Raw genomic sequence first — 14,097 nt, forward strand, 5'->3', positions numbered from 1 at the left:
TTAATTAACAATGGTAGAGAATAAATACAATCTCATAAATAAAAAAGGAAAGTTTGACAAGACAGACTTTAAATGTTGGCTTGACCAAGCCTTGTCTGAAAGATGAAAAAGCCTTGAAGTCTGACGGTTTATAGGCCATATAATTTGAATACTTGAGCAGTTTGAAGAGAGAATTTGAAATTTGAAAGCTATGTGTAGTAGGTTCACTTGATATTTCACATGACCAAAAGAAGAATTATATTCCTTTTCTTTTAGACAAGTCTTAATGTTGGATCCAATGTTTGTTAAGACACACTTTGATGTTTGCTTGACAACGTTTTGTCAAAGATTGAAAATGTTAGTTTGTTAGTTTGATAGAAAGTTCAAACATTTAGTTTGAAGGGTGTGCAGACCACAGACAGACAGACAGACAGACAGATAGACAGACAGATCATTAACAGTAATATAACGATCACAGTTTTTCTTTCTCACCGCTGCTCTGCGTGATGTTGACGTCAACGCGCAGTTCAGGAACGCTGCTCCCTGGAAAGTTCGCAACGCAGCTGTATGTGGCCTGATCTCTGAACTTCATGTCCACAATTTCCAGGCTGCTGGTACCAGGTGGCATGTCCGGGTCACTGCGGAGCACAATCAGGGTGTCGGTGGGGTAGATGAGAGCTCCATTCTTGTACCAGGTGTAGTACACCTTATCCTGAGGCTGGGCGTCAACATGGCAAGACAGTTTGAGGTCTCGACCCATCTGTATGCTCTCGCTGTCTTTGTTGGAGTCTGGGGTGATCTGGAATGTTAAGTTCTTCATGGCTGATGGAGAGAGTGAAAAGATGACATAAGAATTGAGGTGAAAAAAAGAAAATGTTTTATTTAGGGCTGGGTATTGCCAAACACTACAAGATATGATCTGTATCATTATACATATGTTACAATTCAATATATTATGGTGCATCACAATATCATAATTGGACTGAAAAATGGATGAAAGACTCAAATCATGCGGTTTCAGTTTTAATCGTTCTCGGCGACTCTAACCACACTGAAAAACACCAGTCTCAGAGTTTGCGCTTTTTTGACGACCTGCTTCTTTTTTGTTTTGCTTTGTTTACATGACAACACATGTTGTTGACTAACAATGTTAAGCATAATCGTTGTAAGATTGTGCATGTAAACGTGCTCAATGTGTGTGTTTACATGTACACCAATACTCTGACAACTATCAAAAATCAGTTTATTCAAAAAAATTATACAATGTAAGAAAACCACGTTTACATGAAATTTTAAATAATCATATTTTTCTCTTTTTTTTTACATCAAAACATAAACATGCCTGTGCAATTGCGCACATTGGATAAGCTTGTAAGAACGACGGTAAAGGTCTTTACAAGCAATGGGTTACTGGGCAAAACTGAACCTGTGTTGATCCGTTTTTGTTTAAACCGTTTATGACCTTAACACTATAAAAGGAAAGCCGTTTAAGATGTTTGCATGACCACAACGTTGTTGGCTTATTAAAGTAATATTCTGGGTTCAATACAAATTAAGCTCAATCAACATTTCTGGCATAATGTTGATTACCACAAAATTAATTTGGACTTTTCTCTCCTTTTCTTTAAAAAATAAATTAAATAAAAATCGAGGTTACAGTCAGGCACTTACAATAGGCCAATTTCTGAACGTTAAAATACTCACTTTTTCAAAAGTACAACCACAAGACATAAACAATAAACATGTTAACATGATTTTAGTGTGATAAAATCGCTTACAAATGTTTTCTGTGTAAAGTTATAGCCAATTTCACAACTTCATTGCCATGACGATGTAATGTCAACAAACCCTAAAACTCTAAAATGCCTGTAAAAATTACCATTTTAACAACGTTACAGCTCAAATATTAAATTAATTTTAACAGAAGATTTAATGTAAGTGCTTTTATAAAATTATAAGCTTCAAATTTCTGCCTTTAAACCTTCAAAAAATTGGCCACATTCACTTCCATTGTAAGTGCCTCACTGTACCTCGATTTTTGCTTTTTTTTTTAAGAAATGGAGTGACGAGTCAAATTATATTTTGTGGTAATCAGCATTATGCAACAAATGCTGCTGATTGAGCTCAACTTGTTTTGCACACTAATATGCTGATAACTACCAAAATAGTTTATTAAAAAAAAAAATCTGACAATGGAAGAAAATCACATAAAACTTGAAATCATATTATTTTTCCTCTGCTTTTGACGTAAAACATAAACAGACATCCATAATTCAAAACATCACAATTTACAGTATATGAAGGATGGAGTGACTCCTTTTAAGATGCAAATAATGGCTTCAAAGCAATATCAAATGCGCAGCTGAAAATGCTTAGAGCGTCCATAACCCACCCAAAGTCCTACTACTGTAATTTGTTAGCGCTGAAGCACAATTCATAACTATATCAGCTTAGCCACGTGTTTATGCTCTGACTATATGAAAAATGACCCTGCAGGTGGGGACATAAAGTTTAGCGCCATATGTTCAGAGTGCCGCATTTCGACAGGCGGCTGCTCTACCTGCGTGATTGGCTGCACTCATGTGTCCGTGACACCTGTGTGTTTGACACAAAGCGAGCTCATTACCGTCAACAGAGATGGATCCAATGTGCACCCTGCACACTCCAAAATAATAAGCTTTTTCTGCTAATTACCTCCATTCCTCTCAAATTAATTGGAGTAAATAAAAATGATTAAAGAGGCTAAGAATAGCTCGGAGCAGCCTGATGAGCGGCGGGCGTTATGGCAGCTATTCCTGAATCACTCTCGCGGCTTGAGGAGTTTAGCATGATCGCACACTGCCAAGAGAGCTAATTAAAGTTCAGCCTCTAACTCACGCTCATGCCAAATAAACATGAACTGCTACACATACATATGAAGAAATCTGGCTCTGCAATTTTTTTGCCAAGTGTGAGACAAAAAGGAAGTCATTCCTCATTCAAATGCATGTCAATCAAGCAGTCACAGGAATCTGTATTCTTAGATTAAAACTGATAGATTGTGATGCAACTGAAATGTCAGCAGAAATGTCAGCTTTAAGGACCCGGTACACTCATGGCGAAGTGCTTCTTCGTTCTTCGCTCAGAGCCAAAAAGATGTTTGAAAGAGCTGAGGGTTTAAAGCAGCATATAAATATGAGGATGCATAAGACTTAGAGTACATGTAAAACATCAACTAATATGACATTAAAATTTGATATCAATGACTATATGCCTCATTCTTTGAGTAGAATTCACACAAGATCAGTAAAAGTACTACTCGATGATGATTTTAAAGTAATACACATGTAATAGATAATGTGTAATTTGTAATGTTTACCTTCTGCATTCATGGAGCTAACGTGCTAACATGCTATACGCAGACATATGCGCCGATTACACTCTGTTATTGTAATTTATTATGACACTGATACTACTGCAAAGTTAGGTGTATAAAAGAGTGTGAATGGAAAAAAGAATGATGATAGGCTTACTTTGGACAGACGTGTGAATGGCTTTCGGCTGCAGATGGCACATGAGTGAATGTGCACTTAAGAGTGTTTAAGTAGATGTGATTTCTTTTGTAGACCAATTAAACAAAAAAATTGCATAACATGTTCTTGGAAAATGTCTCTACGTGAACAATTGTACAGATGCGGGTAAGTTTGCACCAGTTCGCTAATAAATCTGCACGCCGGTGTGTTCATGTTGACCGATCTTAACTTACTCAATGGTAATTAGCTGTCGGCCTCAAAGTATGAGGAGCTCCAGGTCACACCTACTGATGACGTAGACCAATAGCAGTAAGAAGGTGTTAGCAGCCGGTAAGAAGTTTTTGCCCTGGCAAGCTGTTAATGACCACACAAACTCCATTTGGTCAGATTTTGTTTTAATGACGTCATACCTGTCCATTCTTCTACTGTGTAGGAGATGTGCAGGGGCCTTTAAAGGAATATTTCACCCAGAAATGAAAATTATATCAGTATTTACTCACCCTCAGGTCATTCCAAACCCATATGTTTTTGTTTTTTAATGTGGAACAGTGCAAAACTCTGAATTTTACACAGTTCTTTTTCATACAGTGACATTTCATAGTGACCATGTCTGTCAAAAAAGGACAAAAAACACTGTGTAACGTACGGTTATGAGCCATGCAAGAAAAATGTTGGCCTTGATGACGTTAATTAAACCAATGCACGATTTTTTACATTTTACATTTATGCATTTGGCAGATGCTTTTATCCAAAGAGACTTACAGTGCCCTTATTACAGGGACAATCCCCCTGGAGCAACCTGGAGTTAAGTGCCTTGCTCAAGGAGACAATGGTGGTGGCTGTGGGGATTGAACCAACAACCTTTGGCTTACCAGTCCAGTGCTTTAGTCCACTACACTCCAAAAGTCCAAAAATAAAATTTGTTATTATCATCATTATTATTATCATTATTTAAACTATTGTATTGCTTCAAAATACTTTTAATATAACGCACAAGTCATACGGACCACTTCTACAATGTTTTATGGTGTTTTTTGTCTTTTTTGGAGCTTGACAAACGTAGTCACTATGGACTACCTATGTATGGAAAAGAGCTGTCTTAAGATCCTTCAAAATGTCCCTTTTGGTGTTATACAGGGGCCGGGGAGGCTCTGGAATGACATGAGGGTGAGTAGCCTAAATAATGACAGAAATTCAATTTTTGGGTTCGTTATGCCTTTAAGAAAGAAAAGATTACATACATATACACACAGGTATGAACAAGCACACTTACTTCTCACAATGAGGTTGACGGTTCTTCTTGCAGGGTTTCCAACATTATTGACGGCGGTGCAGTTGTAGACACCAGCATCATCAGGAATGACGGACCAGAGAGTGAGGGACCCCCCTCGTATCACGGACCGCCGGGGGAGAGACCCAGGATACCGCGACCAGGTCACCGTAGGTGTGGGGAACCCTGCCGTTACGTCGCAGGAGAGCGTGACGTCTTGGCCTGGGTCCACCACATACGTCTCGTTCACAGACAGCTTCAGTGCAGGGGGTGCTGGGAATGAAAAAGATTTGGCATCATTCAAGGCTGATGACCTCCTGATGGTTGTTTGTCCAGATAAGTGAGTCTTTGTATTTACAGAATAAGGCTGTTCAGTCATGACGACAATGTGTAGGCCAACTAGGAAGGCTAATTTATGAGCAAAACAGTAGTCTGTGGTTAACACTTTTTGTTCTATGACAACTTTTACACACAACCATACTTCAAACATGCATTTTGAATCCACTGTGTGCTTTTAAAATGTTTATGAAGTTGCTAACAAGTTTATAATTTTATAAAAGCAAACTTTTGTATTATTTGAGCTGTAAAGTTGTTTAAATTGAAATTTTTACAGTTATTTTAGGGTTTTAGGGTTTGTTGACATTACATCGCCATGGTAACAAAGTTGTAAAACTGGCAATAACTTTACACAGAAAAGGTTAGTAAGTGATTTTATCACACTAAAATAATTTATCCTTTATGTCTTGTGGCTATACTTTTGAAAAAGTGTGTATTTTTATGTTAAAAAAAAAAAAAATGTCCCCATTCATTTCCATTGTAAGTGCTTCACTGCAACCATGAAAAAGAGGAACAAGTCGAAATTATTTTTTGTGGTAATCACATTATGCTGCAAATGCTGTCGATTGAGCTTAACTTTTATTGAACCCGGAACATTCCTGTAAGTACAGACCTTAATTTATTCATAAATTTAAAAAAAAATGTTATTCGAAAAACCCATTGGAAATTACTGAGGGAACCCAAGGCTTCAAAATGCTTAGAGTACAAAGACTACAAAGTGAACATGTCTACAGAGCTCAAAATTGGGAGAGACAGCGCTGTTTATACAAGGAGTGCAGATGGACTTGCTTCAACATGAACAATTCAAAGCTAAAAGTGCCTTGATATGTCAAGAGGATCAATACTATAATTAATCAATCGCAACATTTAATGAAAATCACCTCTTCCTTGCTTGTGGGATTAGAACTGACACTGATTCTCAGCATGACACATAACTCTCATCACACAGCAGACTCCTTAAAGTAACTACTTCACTGATTTCTTGTTTAAAAGTCAATGTGTGCTGTCAGCGGATTTGTCCACCCTGCACTTGCTGAGCATGTAAGACAAGACCATTTAAACCCTAGACATTTCCCTGAGCATAAATTCTTCAACTGGGTTAACCTGATGAAAACATGTCCAGGTCACATTTCCCCCAAAATCAAAAGAAATAATATAAATGACAATTAACCACCTGTGTAACACAGTAATTTTTACTGTATTATGGTAAAAAAAAAAAAAAAAAAAAAGGAACTTATGTAAATTAAATCAGCATAAATGAAAGGCAGTTAAACTAATTCAAGCATGATGATTGAACTGAACATAAAGCTTGATTTAAAATTCCAATTAAGATTTTTTGCATTGTGACATTATTTGTATAGCATTTTACCCCCATCCCCAATACACAGTAAGGGGCTATTCAGACCGAGCACGTTCTTGCACTAAAAAAAGCAAGACCCAACACCATTAATAGTGCAGAACGCAAGTGTTTTGAGACATGCTTTTAACAGTTGAAGTTCTTTTTAACTGACACGGCACGGACGGACGCAAAAACACTCTCAGTCTGAACGGATCCTAACCGGTCCTCACATACAGTAGCTGAAACCATTGTGAAAACAGGTTACAAATGTTACGCTAATTTATTTATTTCGATACAGACATGGGGCTACACAACAAGTGGCCAAACTCTTAAGACAACTGTTTTACTGTAAATTACGTGTATATAATATAAATAAAACTAAACAAGCTTAGAGAGTGGACATGTATTATGCTGTTGCTGTTTGTCTGTTTCTAAACTAAATAAAATAGATTTGATACAAATGACTGAAGATGCTGCATTTTTCTCTCTGAAGACTAATAATAATTAAACCAGAAATTAGTTTCACACTGAGACTCGCACATTAAAAAAATAATACTGTGTCCTTTTCCTAATTTGTCTAATAAAGAAGGTGATTACTGCAGTGTTGATTATTACAGTGTACTGTTCATCTAATATGACAATCAATTAATTGCTCTTTCTAAAGGTTTATTATTATTATTATTATTATTATTACATTGTTCAATGGATATGCCTATACATTAAATTGTTTAAAAAAAAGTATTTTGATGATTGAAATCTTTCCAACGGTGCGTATTGCATTTTTAGGATTGTGTCAATATTCTTTGTGTCAACATAAATTTGTAGCATTTTGACAATATTTTCATAACAATTAAGCACTTTTCCGCCCAAAAATTCGTATTATTCACCACTGTGCCACAAACATCACTCCATCTGTGTTCATTATTTCTGCATTCTAGGGCTGTCATACATGAGCACGACAAGACTGCTGTTAAGTGTCATAAATGTATTAGTTAAAAATAAACGACTTAAATTAGAAAAGAGAACACCTGCCAATATTCTTTTTTTCTAGCTACAAATTAATTGTTACTGGCAAAGTGTTGCTAATAACGAGTTTAACATACTCTGAGCCCTGAATAGCTTTGTTAATGAATCTTTCCAGGAAACTCATCCAGTGTATGTGAGTCCATTTTAAATAATACCTTACAAAAGAGCATCAAAATTGTTTTGATACAACATAGCTATTTTGGCAGATCCAAAGAGAAGTGCTTTCAGTAATTATTTTATTCCTCAGAAGGGTTAAAAAAAAAAAAATCATTATGAAATGCTTGAATTGTTCCAACACAAATAGACAACACTGCCAACAGCTCGACATTTCAGGGTCAACATGCTGCAAGTATACTGACCTATATTTCTCAAAGTATTCTTCCATACAACCGGAGATGTGTTGCTCTGAAATATATTATACCCTTCAGAGAGACAGAGAGTTCTTATATGACTGAGACCTACATTCATTCACTCAGGGGGTGGTTTACATTTTCTGTCCCACAAGCGCCACAATCCAGGATAATCCCCAAAATAGGAGATTGTTGTCTCAACGGGCAAATCTCACGAAACCTGTCAAGAACATGTCTGGGTCACATTTCACCCCAAAATCGAAAGAAAGAAAGAAGTGAAAAGAAAGTCAAGTGAATTTGTATAGTGCTTTTTCAAAACATAAATAATTGCAAAGCAGCTTTACAGACAACTGTGCCCAGTGAGCAATCCAAAGGCGAATATGGCAATAAAAAATCAATTAAAAAAACTCCTTTAACTGTAACATAAAAAAATTAATAAATATTGTATTTCAAAGTCTTTAATTTATGCTTATTTATTTTTATATTTTATGTATAACTTTATTTGTTTTTACTCTACTAAACTTTTTGTTTTGTTTTAGAATCACCATCAAGAACAATGGTAATAACAAAATATTATTGTATTTATTGTATAATTGTTGTATAATTATTATAATATATATATATAAATACAATTTAAAAGTAAAATGCCTGGAAGTGTTACAGTAATGACAATTTGTAGGAAAATGTGCTTAATTTTCATGAAAATAATCTTAATGCATATGATCCTAAAATGAGCTTCATTTTCTTTAAGCAAAAATTATATATTATTTAAATATTAACCTTATTTAAATGATAAAAGTACCTATACACTGTGGTAGCATTTGTTGTACTGTCTGTAATGTATGATGATTGAACACATTTTCAAAGTGTTTTATTTACCATAGAACAGCCTTTATTATTATTATTATTATTATTATTTTTAATAAGAATCATCATTGAGAACTCAAAAGTAAAATGTCAGGATGTGATAATACAAAATAAGTGGGGAAATATGCTTAACTGTCATAAAAAAATAAATAAAAAAAATGTCATAATGCAAATAATATTTATGGCCCTAAAATGAGCTATATTTTTTCTTTAAGCAAAAGTGATATATTAGATTTTTTTTTTTTTTAATATATATATATATATATATATATATATATATATATATATATATATATATATTCTCTTTTTTAGCCTTTATTAGTATATGGAGAGAGAGACAGGAAATCCCGTGGTTGCCCGGGATGCTAAAGCACCACTGCCCACAAGGCCACGTCTCTGACAAAAAATAATATATTATTTAAATTGTAAAAGTACTTATACATTACAGTAGTATTTGTTGTACTGTATGTAATTTATAATGATTTAAATACAAATAAATAAATAGCAAAATTGCATTTTTTCTGTAAAACAGCATTTTTTAAGAATCATTGAGAATAAACAAACTCGCCTGCATTATGGTAGTACTTATTGTACTGTCAGTAATTTATGACGATTTATGTAAAAACATTGTATTACAGTATTTTTTGCTGTAATACACCACTTTTTTTTATTTATTTATTTTTTTTTTTTTACTTTTAACAAGAATCATCATTGTGAATTACAAATAAACAAAAATGTCAGGATGTGGCAATCTATAGTCCTGAAATAAGCTTAATTGTCTTTATTGTCTTATTTTTGTTTTCTTTTGCATTTAGGGTGAAATGTAAATAGGCCTATAACATGCTTTTCATGAAGAGCCCAAAATGTATACTTTTATACATCATCAACTCTATAGATCACACAACAGCACACACAATGACAAACATTGTGATAAGGAATTGTACTAAAGCGTTAACGCACACACACAGGCTTGAAGATACAAAGTGCGGTCTGTGTGCATGTTCTGTTAAACCACTCTCACTGAAGTGCATCTGATCCAAGACCAGCCTGAACTCTTTACTAATCTCTTGTGATTTACATGTGCTGCAATGTCATGTCTGTACACAGAGGCAGTAGATAAAGTCATCCGGATGGCCTCATTGTCACATGCGCCAGACTGGAGGAGATTTAGGCTTCTGTACTGCCAGCAACTCAACAAGCTCTCAGCTCTCTGCCTCTTGGTACATTTAAGCATCTTATTTGTTCTACAAATAAAAGAGAGATCACAGAGACTGTGAAAAAAGAGATAGAAAGAAAGAGTCTGAGGAGGAGAGAATTTATCGCTTCAATTTCCCAGAGTGATACGAGGGGGACGATACAGGATCAGTCCGCAGCTGTCTCAGGATAATGGGACTGGTGTGTTTTACGTGAGTTTATGCTGTTTTTACAAACCACTGCATTTCTGTACTCAACAAAGACATCAGAGAAAAATATATAAAGAGGACATTTCAGTTGATCATGAGGGATGAAAGGTAAGAAATCCAGTGACAAAAGCATAGGGAGTCAGATTAACATGTCTAGAATGGTAGAATCAGACTTAATGCCGAAACATTCTCTAAGCAAGTACATGAACACAGAACTTCAAGCTACACAAGCTGGATTTCATGCGTAGTTGCATTCCAAAATGTGTCAGGCCGCAGTTAATAACACCACACAATGCGCTGCATTCTCAACGTTGCCACAAGTGGCACTATAGCAGACATCAGTGTGAACTGTCTGCTTCTACTGTGAGTTTTCTCTTTCAAGCCAGCTGCTGTCATGGTGTTGCAACAGCTTGAGGAGAATATTGCTGAGCAAGTAAGTTAAAGTCTATATATTTATAGCAACTTACCTAAATAACAATACATCTAGTTGAATGGCACAGACTTTCGAAGGTAAGTCTATCGCCCCTTTGAGTACTGAGGGTTGTTACTGTCACAGTAATGCAAAAACACACGTTAGGCATGTTCAAACAGACCGTGCGTTGTCAGTGCGGTGGACAAGCATTCGCATCTGTGTAACATACTTTGCATGAAGTATGTTTTTGGCTTTAGTCTCACACAGCCAGACTTCTGACTATCAGCATGAAGTCTGGTACACATTGTAGCCTTTTCTGACAAAAACTGCCCAATTAGACAGGAAGAGAGTGGTTTATTGACATGAAAAGTACCAACCAAGGTTTATTTAGGGGCAGGTAAATCTGAAATAGATAATACAACAATAGAGAGCAACAGTGCCCGCACACTTTTTCAGTCGTCTTGGGTTCCAGACATGATTTTCCCATAATTTTCATTATTTCATAAAATCTTTCATTACATTAAGGAGTTCTAAGCCATGAACCAAATCAATCAGCTCTGATTTGAATCACAACATTACAAACTTTGATTTGAAGCAAAAAAAACAAAACACATATTCACTATATATATATATATATATATATATATATATATATATATATATATATATATATATAGTGGAAATCAGGCAAAAAGACAAAGGTACAAGACAAGTTTTTTTTGAATATCAAATTATGTTCTTCTGTTCCAGTTTATTGTTCAATGACAATTATAAGCAAGCCATTCATGGGTTTACCTCCCACAAAAGTGTCCAGCACTATCAAAACATTGATGTTTATATTTTGAGCGGCCTGCTCAGCCCCACCCATCCCTTTCTAGCTTGACCTATAACGTGAGCTTGGGGCATGGCTAATTGCAGTAAGCTGTTCGGTCGGTGGAATATGAAGAACAATGGCAGACATGTAACAGAGGAAAAGAAATGTAGCTTCAACCTACAGATTTTGTTTGTAGAACCTACAAAATTTGATGACTTTCTAAAAGACACAGAGAACAAAGTTAAACCAGGGTGAACATTGGAGTCGCATTTACATGGTGGAAAACTTTGAGGGAATTTTTGGGGTTCGATGGAGACACCGAACTTGCCGAGTTACTTCTTGACTACACTCAGGGTGTTGCCAAACAAGTTAGCTCATTACTGTCGTGCTCCATACAATGTAAATATGGTAAAATACTCTGAATATGTATCTTTACACTTACTAGTTACCAGAAGAATCACCCTACCTCATGTACTGGATCCCCTGCACAACCGAGCTTCCGTTCAATCCGGCAATGTTATCGGGCGACCCGATTCCTCTGTCCAGTGTGTATATGCTATAGTGGTTTTGTTCATTACAAAGTTAAACTTTTATAACCTTTTATTTAGTATGGCCTATTTGTTCATATGGAGGCGTGAAAGGGCTAGTGGATTAGTAGATTTTTCACTGCAGGATCAATAATGAGTAAATTCAGGATCAATGGTGAGTAAATGTTCTTCACAAGGAATTCAGATAAAAAAAATTAAAAAAAAAACACTGATGCTTTAACAGAAGCATATACCATCAATTTACAACCTCGGAGCTCAGAGTAGGTCTGTCTTTAAAGATTTATACGTTTTTCATTAATGATAAATTAATTTATGGCAAAAGAAAAAAAAAATTGGATTTTTAATTCTGGAACCAGACTGTTGCGATCTATAGCAGCAAATGGAGGATAAAGTCCCAATTAATACCCATACTTTTGAAACTAAACGTTCAACAAGCACATATGGGCATGGTGTTTGGGTGTCCACATACAGTACATTTGGCCATGTACTGTAACTTAGAAAACGTACTGTATATGTTTGGTAAGAGTGCATGAAGGTATTTAGGCTGCAACAAGCACCGCCAAACCATCTCTAATCGTAAAGCCATTTCTCCGTCTTTTTTGAACGATGTCACTTTCGGGATTGTTCATCCACTTCAGTGTCACATCCGTCAATCACATCCGTCAATCAATGATGGCTTCACCACAGGAAAAACGATATAACGCAACAGCATGGTAGATTAACGAGGCTATTGAAGCCATGCTGCCGTGGCAACAGATGAAAAGTAATTAGTGCTCAGCAATGTTAGACATGACAATAACATCATTAAAGCAATTTATCCTGTCTGATTTAATGATGCCTGTCTCAATTAGTGCTGTTAAATAAATCCGATCTGCACGGCAAAGAACCTCCCAATAATTTTTTATTTAATTATTATAATTTTTTATTTTTTTTTGCTTTTTTTGCTTTTTTTTTTTTTCAGAAAAGAGGTTGATTTTGATTGTGTAAACATGCATATCTGCTTGTTAAAGGAATAGTTCACCAAGCAATGAATGTCATCATTTACTCAACCTAATTTCGATCCAAGCCTGAATGCTGTTATTTTCTCAGTGGAACATGGGTTTAAAACAACATGATGGTGAGTAAATGATGACAGAACTTTCATTCTTGGCTGAACTACTCGTTTAACAAGCAAAGAAGCAAATGTCCTCTCCCAAGGGGAAACACATATCCACACACAGCCCATTCATCCTCATTACACCTGATGGTACTGTGTATTGATGGTAAGGGATGGCAGGTGTGTGTGTGCTGTTACTGTGAGACACAGACTGATCAGTAGCAGACACATCTCCTCTAACCCTCTAAATGCACTGCATACGGCACAATTTAAATTCTGTTTTCCTATGATCAGTTCATAGTTGTGTTTTATGCACAAAGATTAGACTTTCTTATAATGGAGAAGGTTGTGGGGTTGTGATCATTGTTTGACACAGGATCAGATCCAAATGCTATACTTACACGGGAGTGCACTAGACTACACTGATAAAGTGTCATTTTTGAGGCTTTTGCTTCTTGATCAGAGAGATACAGCAAAGAGGGGACAGACAGTTATTGAGGAGATCAAGGCCATGGGATCAGTCTTGTCATGTTGCAGATTAGATTCAAGCCCACATCACACACCTCAGCTCCAAAACATCAAGAGCATGACGATATAATACTCTTACTATTTCTGTCGGTATGACTAGCCCCCACACAAAATTTGGGGTCTCTAGAACACACTCTAGAGTGCCACCACCAGTACATAAATTCACTTTTGTGCATAACTTTTGAACCGTTTGTTCTAGAAACAGAATTATTTTTCTTCTGATTACTCTCCTTATGCAGATTCTAATGGACCCCCTACATTAAAACTCAGCCCATTACAGTGGCCTCAATCTTGAATTATATAATAAATAGTTTTTTTGCTTCTTATCTTTCAAATTTTGTCCAACTGTCCCCATTTTGTCTCAGATGATCTTCAGACTGAGCTGGACAAAAGTTATCAAAATCTTTTTGATTTATGCAACCATTTCAGAATTATGCTATAACGAAATTAACAAGGTCGGCATAAGACATGCAATGCTATTTCCTATAGAACCAAAAATTGGTATGCTTCATTAGGACCATAATCTGAGGGTACTTACAAAGTTTGGTGACAGCGCCACCTATGGGTAAAAAAAAAAATCTCAAAAATGGCTATTTTTGCTTGGAACTTTTTAACAC

General features: G+C 35.8%; 1 protein-coding gene across 1 annotated transcript in view; it reads right to left on the bottom strand.

Moving 5' to 3' along the window:
• The window catches only part of LOC127413523 (MAM domain-containing glycosylphosphatidylinositol anchor protein 1-like), a 272,396-nt gene that overhangs the window by 92,195 nt on the left and 166,104 nt on the right, over nt 1-14,097 (bottom strand). Inside the window, exons 7-8 of the mRNA XM_051650732.1 lie at nt 4,765-5,034; nt 472-801 (exon numbers count right to left, since the gene is read on the bottom strand). Coding sequence (XP_051506692.1) covers nt 472-801; nt 4,765-5,034 — 600 coding nt within the window. The remainder of the gene's footprint in view (nt 1-471; nt 802-4,764; nt 5,035-14,097) is intronic.

Source organism: Myxocyprinus asiaticus, chromosome 23 (assembly GCF_019703515.2).
Source record: "Myxocyprinus asiaticus isolate MX2 ecotype Aquarium Trade chromosome 23, UBuf_Myxa_2, whole genome shotgun sequence".
NCBI classification, from domain to species: Eukaryota; Metazoa; Chordata; class Actinopteri; order Cypriniformes; family Catostomidae; genus Myxocyprinus; species Myxocyprinus asiaticus.